Source organism: Paraphaeosphaeria sporulosa (assembly GCF_001642045.1).
Source record: "Paraphaeosphaeria sporulosa strain AP3s5-JAC2a unplaced genomic scaffold CC84scaffold_3, whole genome shotgun sequence".
NCBI classification, from domain to species: Eukaryota; Fungi; Ascomycota; class Dothideomycetes; order Pleosporales; family Didymosphaeriaceae; genus Paraphaeosphaeria; species Paraphaeosphaeria sporulosa.
The window spans coordinates 790,078-808,535 of record NW_017253362.1 but is presented as its reverse complement, the minus strand read 5'-3'; the positions used below and the strand labels follow the sequence as shown (position 1 = coordinate 808,535).

Sequence of the window (18,458 nt, the reverse complement as noted above, 5' to 3'; positions counted from 1 at the left end):
ACGGCGTCTAACGGCGCCGCTACTGCATGTCGCACGTCGGTGCTGCGCTGCTTGGGGCATCGGTGTCGGGGCGGCTCGGGGAATTGAGAAAAAGTTAAGCTTATCGCACCATGATGGCTTTAAGATGTGGGAAGGCCGGCTCAAAAGGCAAGGACGCCCAATTGTCGGAGTGATTCTGGGAATTCCTTTTGGTATGAAGAGGCAATTTGGAGCAGACTCTAATTGTAAGACGAGAATACCTGTGCTGGTGTAAGAAGAGAGAGGTACGCTGCGCTGGTTCTGGACGTGGTCTTTCGTAAGTATGGAGCACCTGCATGGACGACGCGTGACTGAACTGACCTCATTGCAGAACGATATTTTCCACGATTGAGACCGCGTCTTCGTTCAAAACATATGCTCGAGAATAATATTGCTAGAAAGAAAATTACCGCACTGCCAGAAACATGGCCGAACCAACCTCACCGCTGCTTCGCCTTCCCTTTGAGATCCGCCTCATGGTATATGAATACCTGCTCTTCCCTTCTGCGACACCTTCATCCTCGCACTCGACCTCCGTCGCCAATCTCCTCCCGGACTTCCACACATATCACTCAAGCGACACAAACGATACGCCCTTCACCCTCGCCGTCCGCACCATCGACCCTTACGCCGGCGTAAACAGCTCCCGCGGCTGGAGACTCCGGTCCACCTACCACGTCCGCACTGGTAAGCTTCTTTCCCCGACCTAGTACAAACGGTTTCCGCGCGCATTGTGTATTTACCTGGCTCGCAAAACCCAAAGGCTTAATAACCGGCGCGACAGGCCCCTTCCTCACCACCACAACGCCCACCACCTACCGCGTGCTGCTCTCACCGTACACCGCGCACCTCCGACACACCGTGCCGTCCCTCTTGTCGCTGAGCCACCAGATTCACGCCGAAGCCGCGAAAGTCCTCTACGCGAACTACACGTTCAGCTTCCACACCAGCATCGAGGCCGCGGTCCCGTTCTTCTCGGATCTGACGCCGATAGCGAGGGATTCTGTGAGGCATGTCGCGCTCACCAAGAAGGGACTGCCGTACACCAAGGAATTCGATCGTCTGGAGTGGGGCGCGCTGTGCGGCTACCTGGCACGCGAGGTCTGCTTGTCGCACCTGTATCTCTCCGTCGTTGCAGGGAAGCCTGGGGACAACGGGTGGGATAGTGTAGCCCCTATTTCGAAGGAGGCGTTTGCGTTGATGCAGCGCATGAAGAATGATTGGGGGAGTAGTGTTGGGGGTGCGGATTTGACGTGGGTGGATCAGCTGTTTGAGGTGAGGGGGTTTAGGGAAGTTAGTGTGAAGGCGCTGGTGGAGCATTGTCCGCCGGCGGTGAGCGAGACGATGGCGTTTTGGATTGCGTTTAGTAAGAGTGTGGAGGGGGGGTTTGGGGAGTGGGTTCGGGGGGTTATGGTTGGGGGTGAGACGAGGTGAGGTGAGGATGGTGGGAATGTCGGAACGAAGACCTTGGGTTCTGCATATCTATGCTGAAATTATAGCACTCATTGCTCAACATATTAGCGCGTACGTAATAGGTCTTTTAGAAGGGTTCGGGTAGGACTCGAAGGAGGAACTTTATACATATTCATTGGGTATCATGGCAACTCTACGCACCCTTCTCATCACCCTCCTCCTTCCTCTCACCAAATAGTTCTGCTCCCAGCTCATTCAAGAACCGGTCAGCTTGGCCCTTTGCCTTCTTCTCCTGAATCGCGCGTTTCTTCTCCTTAATCATCTCCTTCCTCTTCTCAATCTGCTCTTTGCGCTCGCGCCGCGCCCGCTCCGTCTCCTGTCTCTCCTTCTCCAGATTCGACATCTGCTTCCTCCTCTCCTCCTCATCCTTGGAGAAGTGCATGAACGCCGTGCCACGCTGCCGCACCTCTTGGCGCCCATCAAAGTGCTCGTCCGGAGGCGGAGTAAGCTCCTTGTCGCGCTTGGCCGCAAGCTCGGCCATCTGCTGCGCGATAGTCTCGTCGGGGTTGAAGGCCTGGCTCTGCACGGCATCCCCGTATATGATATTCGTTGGCATGCTCGGCCGCGCGGTGAAGCGATCCGGCTCGTCAGCCGCAAGCGTGCGTTTCCGTCGCTCCTCCCGCGCCATCTCCGCCCGCGTGCCCTTCCGCGTCCGGCCAAACTCGTCCTGGTACTCAACCAGCTCCTCGTCCGACGCTTCAGACTCGGAGCTCGACGAGTCTGCACCTGCGCCTCCCTTCTCCTGCTGCTCCGCCCACTTGGCATCAAAGTCTACGCCGTACTTGTCGTCGACATCTTCTATGTCGCCCCGCTTCAGTGCGTTGTATAGGCGTGCCTTTTCCTCCATGCGCCGCTTTGCGCGCTTCCAGTGCGCCTCATCCTCTGCCTTCTCGTCGCTCGTGAGCTTGCGGTGTTTCTGTGTGAATTGGGAGTCTTCCAAGTCTTTTGCTGCGCGCTTGTTTACGCCTTTGTTGTGTGACTTGAAGATGTCTTCTTTCGTGGATCGTGCGCGGCCGGCGGCGGGCTTGGAGGCGTCGGAGGAGGCGGTTTTGATGAGGCTCGAAAGCGTGGAGGAGAGGGCTATGGAGCTGGCCGAGGAGATGGGCTTGCCTTTCGGGCGGGAGCTTGGTCGGTCTTGGTTGTAGAGGTGCGCGTCTTTCTTGGACAAGTGCGACATTGTTGAGATAATCAGCCGTGGCGGCTGCGAGGGGTGACTTGCGAGCGCGTGCTGATGTCGGGTGCTGGTGCTGGCCGTCGGCTTGGCAAGCTTGTTTGGTCCACGGTCGCGCTTCCTGGAAAGGCGCTTCGTGGACGACCAACGCGCGTGCAGACAACAGAGCTGTTGGACGCAACAATGGTCGGGGTGCCGTAGCGTTATCGATATCGGTAGGGCTGAACGATCCCTGGCGGCGATGTCGGACCAGGAGCTAGGGAGCTTCGGTGGTGGGGTGTCCGCAAACACGAGTCCAAAGCGGGGTGGATGTTTCTTGTCACCATATACGGCAAAACCCTAATTGCTCCGATCAGCACCGGGAGATAATCTCTCAATCACTTCCTCGTCTAACAGAAACTCCATCCGCATTTCCCTATTCAGATAACCACACAATCATGCCTCTCCCACGCCAGGTCTTCGTTGCAGTCATTGGTAGCTATTCCTCCTCATGGCACATGCCATTGACTAAACTGCTGACCATGAACAGGTGCCGGAGGCGTTGGAAAGTGCTTCCTAGCCCAGCTATCGTCCCTCGCACAATCGCTCTCCCAATCCCCCGCCGCTCCCACCTACCTCTCCCTCATCTACCTCAGCACATCCAAAAAGGCCCTCTTGCACGCCGACTACAAGTCCCAACAGCTCTCGAGCTGGGAGTCGGAGCTCCAAGCCTCCTCTACCGCCCCCTTGCCTCCTCCACAGCTCGCCGACTACCTAGTAAAAGCCCCAGGCAAGGTCATCCTTGTCGACAACACCTCGAACCAGGAGGTCGCCGACTCATACCCTCTCTTCCTGAAGAAAGGCATCTCGATCGTGACGCCCAACAAGAAGGCCTTCTCCGGCTCCTACAAGCTCTGGGAGGACATCTTCAACGTCGCATCCAACGGCACCGGCGCCAATGGCCTGGGCGCCGGCGGCTACGTCTTCCATGAGTCCTCCGTCGGCGCGGGCCTGCCCGTCATCGTCACCCTGAAGGATCTCATACGGACCGGCGATGAGATCCGCAAGATCGAGGGCGTCTTCAGCGGCACCATGAGTTTCCTCTTCAACTCGTTCCAGCCGACCAACGGCGGCGGAGGCAAGTTCTCGGCTGAAGTGAAGAAGGCAAAGGACCTGGGATACACGGAGCCGGATCCAAGAGACGATCTAAATGGTCTGGATGTCGCGCGCAAGCTCACTATTCTGGTACGTAGTCACCGCCATCATTGATCTTCTCGAGCATGCTGACCCTCACCGCAACCAGGCCCGTATCGCCGGCCTGAAAGTCGAGTCGCCCACCTCCTTCCCCGTCCAATCCCTCATCCCCAAGGAGCTCGAGTCTGCCTCCTCAGGCGACGAGTTCCTCTCCCGTCTGCCCGAGTTCGACGGCCAGATGGACCAACTCAAAGCCGACGCCGAGAAGGAAGACAAGGTCGTCCGCTTTGTCGGTAGCATAGACGTGCAGAATGGCGACGTCAAGGTCGGGCTGGAGAAGTTCGACAAGAGCCACCCTATTGCTGCTCTCAAGGGTAGCGACAACATCATCGCTTTCTACACGAAGCGCTACGGTGACAACCCGCTCATCATCCAGGGTGCGGGTGCGGGCGGCGATGTCACGGCTATGGGTGTTACTGGTGACCTGTTGAGGGTGCTTAGGCTCATCCGTTAGGTGCAGTAGGTAGTGACTATGGGCAGCGCTATATGTTCTAAGGTTCACTTTGTTTGACCAACAACGACATCTTTGATAGAATGTTCTCTACAAAATTGGATTAGGTAGAATGAAGCAATAGTGGAATAAGTACGCGCTCGAATTATCGCAATAATAGAGATGCGCTACATCTGAGAAAAGATACACTCTTCGAGTAGCCATCCAAGCTTGGAGCTCTTCGGCGCCGCCAGCAAAGCCGTTCTTCACATATTGTATTGGACTCAAGGTACACGTTAGCTACAATTGAGAGCACAGTTAGAAGGCTAATTAAGAACACTAGCGTAGTAAAGCCGATATTTGGATGTTGTATTAATATACTGGATTGACATAGTCGCGGCGACAGTCCAGATGCCTTCTCCCGCACAAGATCTCAGTCGAGCAAAACTCCTATCAATCGCCTTCTTGACCAACAATACAATGAAATGGTGGAGGATGTTACATACAAAATCGCTTCGTCATCAGAGCAGTACAAGCGTGCAAGTGGAGAGGCACACAAAGACAGCAGAGCCGTCCTGCCACCCAAACAATGCAATGGCTTTCTCCCTCTCATCTGCGGCATTAGCCACGCTCTTCCACTCGGACACCCCATCCGACACACTTACCGCATCATTATGATCGATCGAGCCGAGACGCAAGACTATAACAAGTCCCAAGCAATGTCGCCACGAACAACAAAACTATCATCGACAAGGTACCCTCATTTTCGTCGAGCTTCTTCGATTCGCCCTTCGAGCTCTTCTGGGTGGACTTACTCTGCGGCTATAGCAGTCCGGTCGGGTTTTCATGAACGAGTGCACAGTGCGTACACTAAACCCAAAATGAGACAGCATCATTCAACGACTGCGCCCAATACGACCATGCCTCGCCCCTTTTGTAAATCTCCGATTGATACTACTTACATCCGAGGACGGTAGAGGATGACGGGAGAACGGGAGGGCATTTTGGCCCCGCGAAAATGAAGCAGGCGGTTCGGTTCGCTAGTCATTGGTTGCCCCACGTACCCCACGGCTGTATCATTGCGTATACTAAGCCCTTTTGGTCCCTTTACATCAGTACTACAATCCCGACCATAGCACCGGCGTCCGCTTGGTCGCTTCTACCGTGTACGCCTTCACTGTGCCAGACAAACATAGAACTGAGATGCAGAATTTCTTGCCACGAAAAGAATCAGTACACCCAAAATCTCCGCTATCGTTAAACATTGGGCTGCACCGGTCTTGTTTCGGCATCATGGGAGATAGAGAGCCGTAGAACCCTCGGGGCGGATGGCTGCAGCAAGGAGTTGAAATGCATCAGGGATTAATCGGGACTGTGTTTCCTTGGGGAGAGGCAGTGCTAATCATGGCCCTTGTTCTTGGTCGTACTCGTGCTGGGTGGTGTCTAGTCCCTGTAGATTAATGTCGCCCATGTGGTTCTTAACCGGAGAACTCTAGTTTGGGCTTTCTGAGTGGGTGTAGCTTACCTAGGTAGTTACAGTTGCCGGAGTCCGATAAGATTGGCATGGCTACATCTGTCTTTAAAACGATATTGGGAAGCCCTTGGAACCGTGGATCCTGCCACCAGCTCTTTCCAAATCTCCAACAGACGATAAACTATATGTTCTTTCTGCATCCCATCGCATCCAATCTTTAAGCACGCATCTCTTCTACATTATGTTAGCCAATTCCATGTTATTAGGACGCGATCCAGATCCGAATGCAGCTTTCGTCGATACCGCGCTATTCAGCGTCGCGATTTCGCTTCCGACTATTGCAACCACGGCTGTTATATTGAGATGCATGGCCAAAAGATGGACTGGCAAGAAGATTTTCTCTGGCGATGACTGGATGATATTTATCACCTTGGTGAGCGACAATTATTATCGTAATATCTCGAGCACTACTAAGATTCAAAAAGGTCTTCTGCTGGGGCCATTCAGTCAACACGTTTGTTGCTGCCGGCTTGGGGGGAATCAATAGGATCACCATAGGCCAACGCGAGTACGCAAACCTAGCCTTGAGGGTATGGAAAATATCCAAAAACAACATTTTTGTTTGACACTAAAAGGATGGCAGACGTTGTGGATATCAAACTTTCTGCTAGTGACGGCGCTCTACACCGTCAAGGTGTCAATACTGCTCTTCTATTGGCAAATATTTTACATAAGCCATCGATTTCGCAAAGCCTGTATGGCCATGATTGGCTTGCTATCCCTCTGGTGGATATCTGCCATCATTGTATATAGCCAAGATCTTATTGAAAGATTCTTGCTAACATATTACAGGTCATCTTCTTGATCGGTGATCCAATAGATTCCTCATGGAAGAATGCTGCCCTCGCGAAGCATCGCTTTGACTTCAATGCGTGGTATCTGGCCTTTTGTGGTCTGTCCATCGTGTTCGACATCGCCATCCTCTGCTTCCCGATCCCTGTGATCCGGACCCTCAAGATTGACACAAGGCGGAAATTATCGATTGTCGGTATCTTCTGGCTCGGAAGCTTTGTCTGCATCAGTGCAATTGTTCGATTTGTGCTCTTCTATCAATCCATCAATGGGCTTTCCGATTTCGGCAAGAATCAGTACAGCTCGATTACCAACGCTTTCATCTGGTCAGGAATCGAACCAAACACTTCAGTCATTGCCGCTTGCTTGCCGACGTATGGACCTTTCTTTAGGGACAGCGGGATTGTGCCGAAATTCATACAATCCGTCAAGTCGACGTTCGGGACATCGAGCGCCTCGGAATACAAGACAGAGTTTTCATTCCAGAGCAAGTCACTATCCAATGGCACGTACATGGAACTCGAGAAGACAAAGGGTAGCGAGAGGATTGCGGTGAGAAAGGCAAATGAAGATACCGAGCGCATTGGCTAGAGATCCAGAATATGAGCATCAGAAGATACCAGAGGCTTTCCCAGCGGGAAGGGAAAACAACCCTGATTGCAAACAAGGTCCCGCGTCAGTCTCAGATGTTCATTGTGCAGTCAGAATAGTGTTCCAACCTTCTTACTCAGTTCTCCAGTCTTCCCACTCAGCCCACGCCGCTTTAAGAGAGGGGCGCTGAAAGTCATCGTAAGAATATGTCACCCTCGTACACAGCTTTACAATGAGTTCTTCTCGTGAGTATACTCGACTTGTTGAACAGCTATCCTTCACCCACAGCCTGTCAGTCTCTAAACGACCTCATGTCACGCTACACCGTCTCATCAACGCCGCACTCCCCTCATAGGACGCCGTACGAGCTCCTCCCAACTGCCGGCCGCCAACGCTGCACAAAGGGTCCGCGACGATCCGACCCAAGACCCGGGCACAGAACCGCTGTCATATGCGCCTGGGTATAAGCACCGCGCGTAGAGCGCCAAAGCCTCGCAGTGTGGTCTGGACCCCCCGGGTCTATAAACAGAACTATCGTCCTCTGCTGTCGTGCAACCGTGGTGGTGAGCCAGAACTGCTGAGTAGGCCACTGCGTGTGCCACTGCGTGGTGAGCCATCGGGTTAGTCGGCATGCCGAAGGCTTGCTTTGCCGGGCTGGCTGGCGCCGGCGTATAATAAGTGATGGGTAAAAGTGGCGCGAGCTGACCGAGTGCGGGGATGGCTCGGCAGGCGGAGAGGGCTGGGGTCTTGGTGTTGTCTAAGACACTCTTCTCTTGTCTGTGTTTCATCCGTTTTAGACATTGTCTTGAGTAGTCTCGACTATGCTGCTGGAGTCAGTTGACAAACTGACTGCCTAGGCAAGAACATGCTGATTACACGGGTGTTTTGGGCGTGCTTTATGGGCTGGGGAGGTCGTGTGCGATATGTTGTGGTGCGAAGAGGCGGAAGGATGGACGGGCGCCAAGGAGACCAAGCCTCACCAAGCTGCGGAAACTTGCTCGGGGCTGAGAGCGGGATCGGGATCGAGGACCAGCCAGTGTGACATGGTGAAGGAGAATGGCATGTGGACGGTGTTGGTGTGCAGGCGCTGGCAGACGTGAGCAGGGATGTTGTGGTGACTGACCGAAAGCCCATAACGGCGAACAGCTTGTGACATAGTGGAGGACCTGGCCCGCGCTTGTGTAGACATGAACGCTAGGAATGCAGTATCAGGTGAAGATAAAGAAGACCTTCAATAGTCTAAGTTGCCCTAAGGTCCACTGTCAAGTATTCGAATGGAGAACTTCCAAGCCTAGAAGTAGAGAAATCCGCTGGGCACATTGATCGCATACTTTGCTAAGTCGGCTAAAGGCATACAGTCTTCTGGGATATTTTTTGGGACACATCAAGTCATATGCCGTGTCCGTTTAGGTGTTTTAATGCAGAGGAGTTGCAGCGTTGTCCATGTATGATGAACCTGGTAGTCGGCAATAGCTGCCTAGGATTCGACAGATTGGACATATAGCACAGATTTCCGCAAACCAGAATGCAAGTATGCCGGCTGTCGAACCCTGCTGTGACGTGTGGTCTACATAATAGAGTCTGGAATGCTGCAGACTCGTCCGTTATCCGGTCAAGGCCCACTCCGAAGCACGAAGTATAGCGATACTAGCGCTTGCTGGGGATTGTGGGGTAAGTTGGCCGTGAAGCTACGGAGCCGGGATCTACCTCACAAGATAAGACGCGCTGCCGCTGAAGAGGGTGACGTGACCGCGGGGTTGGAACCTCCAGCGTCTTGTCGGGTTCTTGGTCTTCAGGACCCAGCATGGTGAGACTTTGTTTCCCCAGACACGCAGAGCTGAACGACTTCTTGGCATGTAGGGGCCTCCGCGTGCGTTCGCCTCGGCTTGTGTCGCGTTCCATTGGACATGCGACAGTGTGACGGCGCGCGTGGCATCGTGTGTTGGTTCCGCGAGCGGGGTCGCAAGCTCGCGGCCAAGCAGGCCAAGTCGCTGCCAAGGGCATGGGGAGGAGCGGAATCGAATGGCGGACGGCGCCGCGACTAGGGTGCAGGATGGCGTTGGGGCTGTGCCAGAATCTGGGATCCCTGCTTGCGGCAGCGATACTGTCTGTGTGTCTCAACTTCTCCTTTCCGCGTCAGCCCGCACGGTGATGGGATGGATTGATAATCTGCCATGGATGTATGTGGGAGGAGCGGACTCTGCCGCAAAATGGGTCGATAACGTGGGGCTTTGGCCCAAAACAGGGCCAGTCTTTGCTTTGGTTGACATGCGACCAACGAGAGGATGTGACGGATTGGGATATTGCGCAGGAATGGTGCCTTCTCACCGCACATCGCAACGGTACGCCTCTCGCTGCGCGTCCAGCTCAACGTGCCCACAGAGACCCCAGCACGCTAAGGTTTGATAGTCCACGTCCGTGTAACTAGCTGGGTATCTGAAGGATGCTTGCTTCTTCGACCATTGGGCCGGGCGATCTCGCGTTATCTTTCTTTGTTACACCTGCACAGTCGACATACTGGGTTGCTATGCTTTGTTCTGCAGCAGATGAGTGTGGCACGATCAAACGCGACAGGGATGCCGTGCAGGCGCCAGAGGGTGATTCCGCCGCGATTTAGGCATGACTTCATCAAAAAAGAAACAGGCGGCTCGTTGGATGGATTCACCCGCTCTGTGTTCCCCGGGCATGTTTCCCTGCTGGTGCTCGCTACCGACGGCTGATAGCGGCACCTCCTAAGGACCACGTTTGCATGCACACAAAGCAAAGGTTTGATGATGTTGGGCGCATGCGAGGTCCTTGGGCACAGCTGACAAGCCGGGACGGCGGGAGGAAAGCGACGGTGCCGTCTTGGACGGGCCTTGGGGCACTCGCCCTCGCCTCGCCCAGGACGGCTGTTTTGACACCGTCGTCTGGCCTCGGTGCTTCGTGCGCGGGACGACTCTTGGTGATCCCCGGCCCCTGCCCCCCTGCCAGTCGCCGTTTGGGCAGACTCAAGGGCGGGCCTCAGCTCCCTTCTCGAAGCATCGTCGGGACAGGAGTCAGGACGCTCGTAGCACAGACTCACCGCATCCTCAGACAGGTGCGCCCTGCAGCCAATGGCGCCTCCACGTTGCGACCGCACCGCGACATGTCGACGCCGCAGCGCCAGTGCGGTGAGATTGGCAGTGCTGGCGGGTGTTGTCGAGCCCAACGCACTGGTAACAGATCTGCCGGGGGCCGTCACCAACTGTCGCTAGCTCCTTTTCCGCGTGCTCCTCGTCCCGCGAGTGAATGTCTAGCCTGCTTGCGGAAACGCACAAGACCTCCTGGCCTGCTTGGGACGCGACGTCGCCAGGCGACAATCTCCACCCGAGCTAGGGGTCTTCCATGTGTACTCAAGCCTCCGCCCAGCTGCCCCAACGCCCTGGGACACTTATTAAAGCGGGCTCCGCCGCCATGGTGGTGCCGTCTGATTCACCCTACGCCGCCTGTTGCAGTAGACAAGGCTGACCATCCGTTTGTCGTCCTGCATTTGCATTCCACACGCCCCGTCACCACCGCTACCAGCACCCGCACCTTCCGCTGCTGAGCATCTGGCTTGCTCATTCCTGCTCCTGCACCCTCGCCTGCGTCATTCCGGCTGCTTCACGCAACCAAGGAAGGAACCAAGGGGGATCATCACCACCCCGTCCACCTATCACCATCGCCGGCTTGGCACACGACCTCGTTGCACCGCCTGCATCGCCATATCAGACCACGTCCTCGTTACGCACTGGAAACACCGTCTCCCCACCTTGTCATCGGTGCCCCGTGCATGTCCCATACATAGCCCGCCGCCTTTCGATCGACGCCGTGGCCGCTACGTCCAGCCATCGCTCCCGATTCACTCATCACGCTGCTACCACAGCCAACGCCACGCAGCCTTCACACCACCAGTCACTCTTCACGACGTCGTCTCTAGCAACCCACAGCCTGCCCGAAGGCAGCGTCCTTCCCACCCGGACATATCTCGACATCACTTGAAGCACCTTCCGACATCATGTGCGTTGCCGAACTCAACGTTTCCCTCATGCCTTGTCGGCACCGGTGGTACCACCTGTCGCGCGCCTGCAGCCCGTCCACCGACCTCTCCAACTGCGACAAGAAGCTCGGTCTAGCAGGATGGGAGATCAAATGCGACTTCTGTCCTTACTGCTCAGGATGGAACTTGACCAAATCCGAGTACCGCCTTGTCGGCAATGACCGAGCACCTGCCATAGGAGGTCTTTCCCGCACACCATCGCTTAGCCTGAATACTGCGCGTCGCGAGTCCCGTCGCGGCAGCCTGTCTAGGACCGACAGCAGCAACAGCATCGCAATTCTGGCACAAGAGAAAAATCGCGCCCTCAACGCTCGTGTGGACGCCTACCTGAAGGTCGCTCCCGAGCCGCCTCTGCCATCACCATACCCGGCTCCGCTGGCCGACGTGAATGAAGACGACGGGGTAGCCTTGTCCAGCAGCCCCAGTGACACTTCCAGCGAAGGGCCAGAGAGCGTGCGCCACTCATCCACCTCCACCCAGGGCGACTCTGTGAGCATTATCAAGAGGATGCGTCACAAGTCGAAGAGGCTATCGATGAGCCTCTTCAAGTGATCACACCACGATTGGGCATTCCCTAACCACTGACGCTTGGGGTCCGAAAAACATTCATGACGTGGTTTTAGCGTACCGCTTCTCGTTCTAGGCCATTTGCCGGTCTCCACGGTACCCGTTCCGCGACCCCCGGTTTGTGAAACGGCCCGATATCTCTATCCAGCATCAGGCGTCGTGTCACTCCATTTTTACTCAACGGCGCCTAAAATGACTCCACTCTTCGTTTCATCCTTGTCTTCAACACTATCGAATTAATCCAGCTCTACCGGCTTCCATCATCTCTTCTCTTTACACTTAGATACCCAGAGTGCGCTCAGGCACATCCGAGCGCGACCGAGTCACGGTCATGTCGATCGCTTTGTAACGATCGCAGGGGTCTACGCTTTCGGCGTTATTCAGAACAGGATCTGTGTATTTCAATGTTGGTTTGGGATCGGAACGGAACACAAGGCGGCCTTTGCGATCATGAGGCGTTAGTCAGGTGTGCGTACACACGGACGCACGAATTGATCATACCCCGTCTATGAACGCACATGGGCAGACATGTCGTCGCATCGTGTATAGGCTTTTCCTGCCTTCGTCGCTATCTGCGCCCTTTATAGCTACCTCCAAAACAATTTACTTGAACAATCTGCAATCATTTGTAGGATACCTTTGATTATGTGCCGAACACTCGAGAGTTTGGAAGTAATTGTTTCGGCACCCTACTGAGTTCATGTACTGTATCTCGCTGCAGCCTGCCAAAGTGCGCGAACTATTCGGTTTGATAATGTGTGACATCCAACGACATTGAAACACTGTATGGACTGACATACACAAGACAACAGGGCCTCAAAACTACTACTTCTTCTGACACTACCATTAGACCAAGTAGCGGTGGCATCAGAGTAGCATGAAGTAACCCTTTTTCTTCTCCGCTCGATCCATAACATCATATCATACACATCACAAAACGTCTCAACGTGACGTCCCCACTGACAACCCCTCAACCCTAAACTCCCAAATCCTCCACCCTCAGCATTCCGCTCTGCATCCCCGCCACAGCCCAAGCCCCACACTTCAAATTCGGATTCCACGCCACCCTTGTCGCCGCCGAATTCTCCTCGAACACGGTGATGAACTTCGCGCCATCCTTGTGCCGCTTCGTCGAGTCTGGATACTGCATGCTCGTCTGCACCGGCTTGTAGCCCTCGGTGATGCGCGTGAGTGGCCTCGACATAATGCCCGGATCATCTGGACAAGCAGGTTTGCCCTCGATCGATCCATCTGACTGTACGACAGGACTAGCGTTGTCCGCCTCGCTATCCTCCACGGGCCTTCTCCATTCGTGCTTGAACCACGTCAGACTCCACGGGATATCCTTCGCGTTCATGATCTTGCACAACCCATTCGACGCTGCGACACTCCCGTCTGACGACCCAACCAACACTGCTGGGTGGACCGGACTCGTCGCCACCGCCGTAAGCGTGCTGTCTGTCCTGAACGTGTAGATGGCCTGGTTGTAGCGGCGCAGCGTGCCGTGCTTGAGCAGGTAGTACTCATCGAGCATGACGAAGGACTGCGTGTGCTCGTGCCAGGCCTGGGAATGGACAATCATGCGGCCACGGAGAGACGATATGCAATCGGCGACGGGGGCGCGCAGGTCAATGAGGCGGGCGAAGCCGTCGGCGGTCGTCAAGGAGAGGAATTGGGGGCGAGAGGGGTAGCCAGATGAGACAGTCACAACATAAGTGTCTGCGAGCTGTTTGTGGAACCAAGGTCGAGGGCAGGGTCTTCCAGCGTCTGGTCTATTTAAGGGAGGAAACATTCCTGGATGCGTGAGCGTCCATATTGCGATGTTTCCAGAGGCGGTTCCGACCGCGATGGTAGTAGGTGAGAGCCAGCATAAGCAGCTCGGAAGCGTGCTCAGCTTTTCCACTGGGTTTCCAGCCTTGTCTGTAGAGGGCGGATCCCGGAAGGCGAGCTCCAGGGCGGCTTCTGTGTAGTGTACATACTGTGTGATAGAGGAGCCCGCCGTGGGATTTCTTAGTGACACATCTAATATCCTCACCATTCCATCAGACCAAATGCCAGCGAGAAGTCCGAGTCGAACCACGCCGTTCTGATCTGGCTCGATGGAATCTTCAGCGCCTATGGGCCACCACTGGATTGCTTTAGGTGCTCCCCAATCTGTACAGAGGACAAGTGCGAGGCGCGGCTCGTTCTTCGCGCTCATGGTGCCGTGTTTCGTTGAATCAAATGCCCAGATCTGTATCGATGCAGGAAAAGGGCTTGTCGCGATGAAAGCCGGCGCTTTCGGATTTCCAAAGCGTTTGTGCTTCTTCGCCGTCATATCATCTTGTTCGACGATGACTGCAAGGTATTGCGTTATTCCAAGTTGATTTGGGGCCCAGTTCACGTCTTGTATTCGCGAACCGAGATGGAAAATCCAACCTTTCCGCTTGCTGTCCGATCCGAACGGTGCTGCAGCGCTCATATGCCTTCTCTTCTTGAGCGAGAATATGCGTTGGTTGTTCAGAGCGCCCATCAACAGGTCCAAAGACTCTGGTCCCAGATTCAACAAGTAAGCTTGTGCCTGCTCTTCGTTCATCTGCACGGTTGTCTGCCCCTGGGCGAAGGCGGCCCGTCCGAAATTCGCATACCATTGGCGTACGTTTTTGATGTCCTTGGCTCTGGTTTCCTCCGTGACATACGGCGACGGTGCTAAGTGGTTGAATGATCGACTCGGTAAAGCCACCTGTGAGAGCCACGTCTTCTTCGCATCGAAGACTGGACGCAGATCTTCACCCGTGGGTCCGAAGAGGTTTCGCAGCCGGCTCTCCTGTCCTCCCTCACGCCATTCACCTACTGCTCTTTGGCGGGTCGTCGTTGCTCCAGCGGTGTTAGCACCCAAGGGAATGTACCGCGCGCCCGCAACACCCGGAGTACCGACGCAGCGCACGCCTGTCAAACCGGTAGTGCGTAGCGATTTCGTTTTGCCTGAGCGAACTGGTGTCGCAGGAGCACTGTCGAGACTACTGTTACGATGTTCCACAGTGATCGACCTGGCGCGTAGGACATCTCTGAGTGCCTTCATTGATACAACGATGTCTTCTTCCCTGACATGCTCTTCTTGCTCTTCTCCTTCCTCTTCCTCTACCTCAGCTTCTGCTGGCTCGTCTACCATGAACTCATCTGGGTCATCATCTTCAGCAGGCGGCACGAAGTCATCCTGTTCTTCTTCTCCGACTTCACCTGCATCGTTCTCTTCTGCTTCTGCCTCCGAGCCCGAGAGTTCTATACCACTGAATGCCTCTTTGTAGTTGTACGCCACGCGCCGGCCAGCATTGCGCGCTCGACTCTCTGCAGTACTGTCAATGCGCGTCTGGATATGATGGCTGGGGTGCATACCTCTAGCCATTTCGGTGCACTAGAGTGAGATCCGAGCACATGTCAAGCAGTTTCGCAGCTGTGGAGCGGAACTCGCGCTGGTAGAAGAGGTACTATGTATCGTGGCTGTGGTATTAGCAAATCGTTCCTCGCTCTTCGTATCAAATGTGTGGGCGCGTGTCTGTCTATTGTCGTAGTCTCGTAACGGCACAGAAAAGGTGGGCCTGCAAAAGGTCGCCAGAGAGTTAAAGACCCGAAGGTCGACCCCGCTGCCCCGCCGCACAGACCCGCTCTTTCTGCATGACGAGCTGGCGCGATCCCTCTTGCCCCAACAAGTCTCGCATGCCTCTCCCTCTGTGCAATTTTCAGGGATATATAATAACGTTGCCCAACTTCTTACATCAATCAAATACCACGGTGGTATGGTCTAGTGGTATGACGTCGCGTTGTGGTTCAAATACCGCGCCAGCCTGGGGTAGGTTGGCCCTCTCATCTGAGGATTATCAACGCAAGCAAGTGTACTGACTGTAGCAACAGTTCGATTCCCAGTACCGCCAAACAGCGGATTCGCTTCTTTTTTTTTTTTTTGCAGATTTTTCTTAGTGGGTTTGGGTACTTGTTTGCGAGGCTCGGCGGCTAGAAGCAGGGGCGGGGCATGCCTAGCCTGTCTGCTCTTTGCGGTGCGTAGGGCGCGTCTCAAGATTGACCTTTTAAGGACAAAATTGCTCTCCTTGCGTCATTCACTGTACTCATACTTCCCATTAATCACTTCAGCAAGTCTTGATATCTTAGTGAGAAGTACGTCCATAACAAGTGCAAAGACTTTACTGTTATACGAAGGCAAGATCTGAGTACAAGTCGCTTGCCTACTGTCTACCATGCGTAAAACACTGCATTCAACCTCTGGGCATAACGTTATACGCGTGACGCAATTGCACATGCTTTAAAAAAAAAATTCGCTGAACTGTGTACATTTGCTAATAAGCAGCGTGGTACCCTGAAGCCAACTGCCAATAGACCTGGTCAAACGCCCCGCGCAATGCTCAATCCGCGTGCCAATGCTACCGAAACCGATCTATCAAAGCTCACTTGCCAGCCTGCACACGCATGCAATAAGCCCCGCCCTACGTCGACTTGTTCTTCCTCTTGCCCTTGCTGCCGTCGTAATCCAGCACTTTGCGCTGGCGATGATTCTGCGCCGTCTTCCACCGCGCATACAATACAAAAGCGTCCTTCAAGCCAACAAGCAAACATCCGGCGACTATGCTTCGTGCCCATCTATTCTGCAGGAAACCGGTCGGTTTGCCGGAAGAGGGCGGTGTCACCCAGGATTTGGGCAGTGCAATCCTTAGCACTTCTCCAAAGGTCCCTGCGAGCCCAGGGAAGATGAAAGTGCCCAGAATTGTATCCACTATGCTTCCTGTTAAGGAGATGTTGTTTCGTTCGCGGCGAATGCGCGGGCGGCGCGGTTGTGCGTGCTGTTGTGGTACGTTTGGTGCAGGGGCAGCAGCATCCTCCTCCTCCTGGTTCGCCGCAGCTGCCACCGGAGCACCATCCTCCACTGGTGGGGCTTCAAGCGGTGGTGCTGCTGGCCCACGTGCGATAGGAACTGGCGGATTCTCGGGCGCGTTGTTGTTATCCGCCGCACCGCCTGCATTCCAGTCGAAGAGCAAGTCAACATCGACCTCCACCTCTACAATGTCCTCACCATCCTCACCATCTTCGTCTTCATCTGCTATAGCATTGAGTATAGCTTCCGCATCATCCTCCATATCTTGTGCGTCCGCCTCAATCTCATCTTCTGTGCCAGCTCGTGGCTGCACCTCTTTCAGCCAACGCCGCTCGTGCGGTGCCCAGAACCGATCGTAGTACGAGTTGTAGATACTCCGCACGTAGGGTAGAGCGGCGACGGTGAAGGCAGCACTCGGCGGCCATGTGATTTGCAGGAGGCTGTCGCCTTGCGCTGCGTCTGCTCCTCCACCAGCGAGGAATATGAGAGGGAGAAACGGCAGGAACGAATCTGCCATGCGTGTCCTGCTAAGAACTAGTATGACGGGTATAGCAGGTAGGCCGAGATCGATTTGCCAGTTCTTGCGAATGTGGTTAAGCAGATGCATGGTAATCGACTCGGAGGGGAGGCCCGACGGGACGCAACGGTGTCGAAGTATCGTCTGGGCATCTTGCACCCCAAAGATCTTGTACACGATGTCCTTTCCAAACCAGCGCAACGTAGTGTATGTTGCGGTTCCAGCGACGAAGAAGATGATAGGAAGCTGCAGCATCTTCGTCATTTTCTCAGTCATGCGCACGTACTCTACGATTACATTTCTTGGCCGGTCTAGCTTTATCTCGGCCTTGCATTGAGGACACAGAATCTTTCCTCTCGTGGTTCCGAGGCGCAGACGTGAGTCTGGTGCTTCCATATCCGCTATCCAGTCCAGCAGGCATTTCTCGTGCGCGACAAGGACGCAAGGGCATGGGGATCGCCATTCAGAGGTATTCTCGTCGTCCTCTGTCTCATCGTTGAAGCATATCCAGCACCGGCGTGGTTCGTTGTCTTCGGCAGATTGCGCCTCTGCCTGCGCCGGCGCATGCTGCTGCGTTGCATCAGCCTCGGTAGGCTTCACGGCTTCGGTGGGCGGGGAGTTGAGCAGGAGGGTCTGCGAGTCGACTGAGTCGGCGGAGAAGCTGTTGGTTCGAGCTGCGTTGCTCTGTTCCGGGCGCGCGGATTCTGCAGGCGGCGACGGCCTCCGCTGCTGGTGCTGCTGAGGCGGGAGTGAGGCCATGGCGAGTGTGGCCGAGTGTTTTGCAGCACAAGGAGGAGTAAGCGCGAAGAGACAGGGAGGGTGTCAAGTTGGCGCAAGGAGGTGGTGAGAGGGCGCATGCGCGTCGGTTTGCACCGTGTTGATGGTTTGCCGAATCGGACGGGGAAGACGTCACCGCTCGTGCCTTCACCACGCAGCCCGAGGCCGTGCTACGATACTATCTCCACAGCGGAAGCGCTCCGCTTTACTCGCTTGTGTAACATATGATAGCGCAGGGACCTCTGATGCCATTAAAGATTAAAGCTCTGCTGACGCTCTCACACTCAGGTTCCATTGAGCAGACCCTGGGGCGGATTGAGGCTACGTATCTACTATTCCGTATGAATATTTGACCCGATAGGATAATGCCAGTATTCACATTACGCAAGCGGAGGTTCTACTTGCTGCAAGACTGTATTGATTGAGTGCTG

The 18,458-nt window shown here is 54.8% G+C and overlaps 11 protein-coding genes across 11 annotated transcripts; 7 read left to right on the top strand and 4 right to left on the bottom strand.

The window, feature by feature from the left end:
- Positions 1 to 227: 227 nt before the first annotated feature.
- Positions 228 to 1,538, top strand: CC84DRAFT_553346 (uncharacterized protein). The gene is made up of 3 exons (XM_018186675.1): positions 228 to 299; positions 350 to 705; positions 803 to 1,538. Exons 2-3 carry the CDS (start codon positions 444 to 446, stop codon positions 1,450 to 1,452), a joined length of 912 nt encoding a protein of 303 aa, XP_018038467.1. The 5' UTR covers positions 228 to 299; positions 350 to 443; the 3' UTR covers positions 1,453 to 1,538.
- A 65-nt stretch (positions 1,539 to 1,603) lies between these two features.
- CC84DRAFT_1162100 (uncharacterized protein) lies at positions 1,604 to 2,853 on the bottom strand. The gene has a single exon (XM_018177908.1). It carries the CDS (start codon positions 2,666 to 2,668, stop codon positions 1,625 to 1,627), a length of 1,044 nt encoding a protein of 347 aa, XP_018038466.1. The 5' UTR covers positions 2,669 to 2,853; the 3' UTR covers positions 1,604 to 1,624.
- A 117-nt stretch (positions 2,854 to 2,970) lies between these two features.
- Positions 2,971 to 4,607, top strand: CC84DRAFT_1162099 (uncharacterized protein). The gene is made up of 3 exons (XM_018177907.1): positions 2,971 to 3,136; positions 3,192 to 3,886; positions 3,945 to 4,607. Exons 1-3 carry the CDS (start codon positions 3,100 to 3,102, stop codon positions 4,347 to 4,349), a joined length of 1,137 nt encoding a protein of 378 aa, XP_018038465.1. The 5' UTR covers positions 2,971 to 3,099; the 3' UTR covers positions 4,350 to 4,607.
- Positions 4,445 to 5,442, top strand: CC84DRAFT_551816 (uncharacterized protein). Its single transcript, XM_018186674.1, has 2 exons — positions 4,445 to 4,614; positions 4,669 to 5,442. The coding sequence occupies exon 2, from the start codon at positions 4,811 to 4,813 to the stop codon at positions 5,300 to 5,302; it is 492 nt and encodes a 163-aa protein (XP_018038464.1). The 5' UTR covers positions 4,445 to 4,614; positions 4,669 to 4,810; the 3' UTR covers positions 5,303 to 5,442.
- Positions 5,443 to 6,040: 598 nt separating this feature from the next.
- Positions 6,041 to 7,242, top strand: CC84DRAFT_1257019 (uncharacterized protein; the record flags this gene model as incomplete). The annotated part of the gene is made up of 4 exons (XM_018184690.1): positions 6,041 to 6,232; positions 6,285 to 6,389; positions 6,443 to 6,604; positions 6,652 to 7,242. The coding sequence occupies 4 exons, from the start codon at positions 6,041 to 6,043 to the stop codon at positions 7,240 to 7,242; spliced, it is 1,050 nt and encodes a 349-aa protein (XP_018038463.1).
- A 162-nt stretch (positions 7,243 to 7,404) lies between these two features.
- CC84DRAFT_536933 (uncharacterized protein) lies at positions 7,405 to 8,124 on the bottom strand. The gene has a single exon (XM_018186663.1). It carries the CDS (start codon positions 8,028 to 8,030, stop codon positions 7,575 to 7,577), a length of 456 nt encoding a protein of 151 aa, XP_018038462.1. The 5' UTR covers positions 8,031 to 8,124; the 3' UTR covers positions 7,405 to 7,574.
- A 1,034-nt stretch (positions 8,125 to 9,158) lies between these two features.
- CC84DRAFT_536930 (uncharacterized protein) lies at positions 9,159 to 9,819 on the top strand. The gene has a single exon (XM_018186662.1). The coding sequence runs from the start codon at positions 9,265 to 9,267 to the stop codon at positions 9,646 to 9,648; it is 384 nt and encodes a 127-aa protein (XP_018038461.1). The 5' UTR covers positions 9,159 to 9,264; the 3' UTR covers positions 9,649 to 9,819.
- Positions 9,653 to 11,035, top strand: CC84DRAFT_536889 (uncharacterized protein). The gene has a single exon (XM_018186661.1). The coding sequence runs from the start codon at positions 9,992 to 9,994 to the stop codon at positions 10,808 to 10,810; it is 819 nt and encodes a 272-aa protein (XP_018038460.1). The 5' UTR covers positions 9,653 to 9,991; the 3' UTR covers positions 10,811 to 11,035.
- A 225-nt stretch (positions 11,036 to 11,260) lies between these two features.
- CC84DRAFT_1173649 (uncharacterized protein) lies at positions 11,261 to 11,854 on the top strand (the record flags this gene model as incomplete). The annotated part of the gene is made up of 1 exon (XM_018180048.1): positions 11,261 to 11,854. The coding sequence occupies one exon, from the start codon at positions 11,261 to 11,263 to the stop codon at positions 11,852 to 11,854; it is 594 nt and encodes a 197-aa protein (XP_018038459.1).
- A 781-nt stretch (positions 11,855 to 12,635) lies between these two features.
- On the bottom strand, positions 12,636 to 15,432 carry CC84DRAFT_1257017 (uncharacterized protein). Its single transcript, XM_018184689.1, has 2 exons — positions 15,245 to 15,432; positions 12,636 to 15,196 (listed from the first exon to the last, which is right to left on the bottom strand). The coding sequence occupies exons 1-2, from the start codon at positions 15,252 to 15,254 to the stop codon at positions 12,846 to 12,848; spliced, it is 2,361 nt and encodes a 786-aa protein (XP_018038458.1). The 5' UTR covers positions 15,255 to 15,432; the 3' UTR covers positions 12,636 to 12,845.
- An 823-nt stretch (positions 15,433 to 16,255) lies between these two features.
- On the bottom strand, positions 16,256 to 18,440 carry CC84DRAFT_536843 (uncharacterized protein). The gene has a single exon (XM_018186660.1). The coding sequence runs from the start codon at positions 18,007 to 18,009 to the stop codon at positions 16,348 to 16,350; it is 1,662 nt and encodes a 553-aa protein (XP_018038457.1). The 5' UTR covers positions 18,010 to 18,440; the 3' UTR covers positions 16,256 to 16,347.
- Between the last annotated feature and the right edge of the window lie 18 nt (positions 18,441 to 18,458).

Coding starts and splice junctions, on each gene's coding strand:
- CC84DRAFT_553346 (XM_018186675.1), top strand. CDS start 444: ATGGCCGAACCAACCTCACCGCTGCTTCGCCTTCCCTTTGAGATCCGC. Junction 706..802: donor CACCTACCACGTCCGCACTG/GTAAGCTTCTTT, acceptor CCGGCGCGACAG/GCCCCTTCCTCACCACCACA.
- CC84DRAFT_1162100 (XM_018177908.1), bottom strand. CDS start 2,668: ATGTCGCACTTGTCCAAGAAAGACGCGCACCTCTACAACCAAGACCGA.
- CC84DRAFT_1162099 (XM_018177907.1), top strand. CDS start 3,100: ATGCCTCTCCCACGCCAGGTCTTCGTTGCAGTCATTG. Junction 3,137..3,191: donor GGTCTTCGTTGCAGTCATTG/GTAGCTATTCCT, acceptor GACCATGAACAG/GTGCCGGAGGCGTTGGAAAG. Junction 3,887..3,944: donor CGCGCAAGCTCACTATTCTG/GTACGTAGTCAC, acceptor CACCGCAACCAG/GCCCGTATCGCCGGCCTGAA.
- CC84DRAFT_551816 (XM_018186674.1), top strand. CDS start 4,811: ATGGTGGAGGATGTTACATACAAAATCGCTTCGTCATCAGAGCAGTAC.
- CC84DRAFT_536933 (XM_018186663.1), bottom strand. CDS start 8,030: ATGAAACACAGACAAGAGAAGAGTGTCTTAGACAACACCAAGACCCCA.
- CC84DRAFT_536930 (XM_018186662.1), top strand. CDS start 9,265: ATGGCGGACGGCGCCGCGACTAGGGTGCAGGATGGCGTTGGGGCTGTG.
- CC84DRAFT_536889 (XM_018186661.1), top strand. CDS start 9,992: ATGCACACAAAGCAAAGGTTTGATGATGTTGGGCGCATGCGAGGTCCT.
- CC84DRAFT_536843 (XM_018186660.1), bottom strand. CDS start 18,009: ATGGCCTCACTCCCGCCTCAGCAGCACCAGCAGCGGAGGCCGTCGCCG.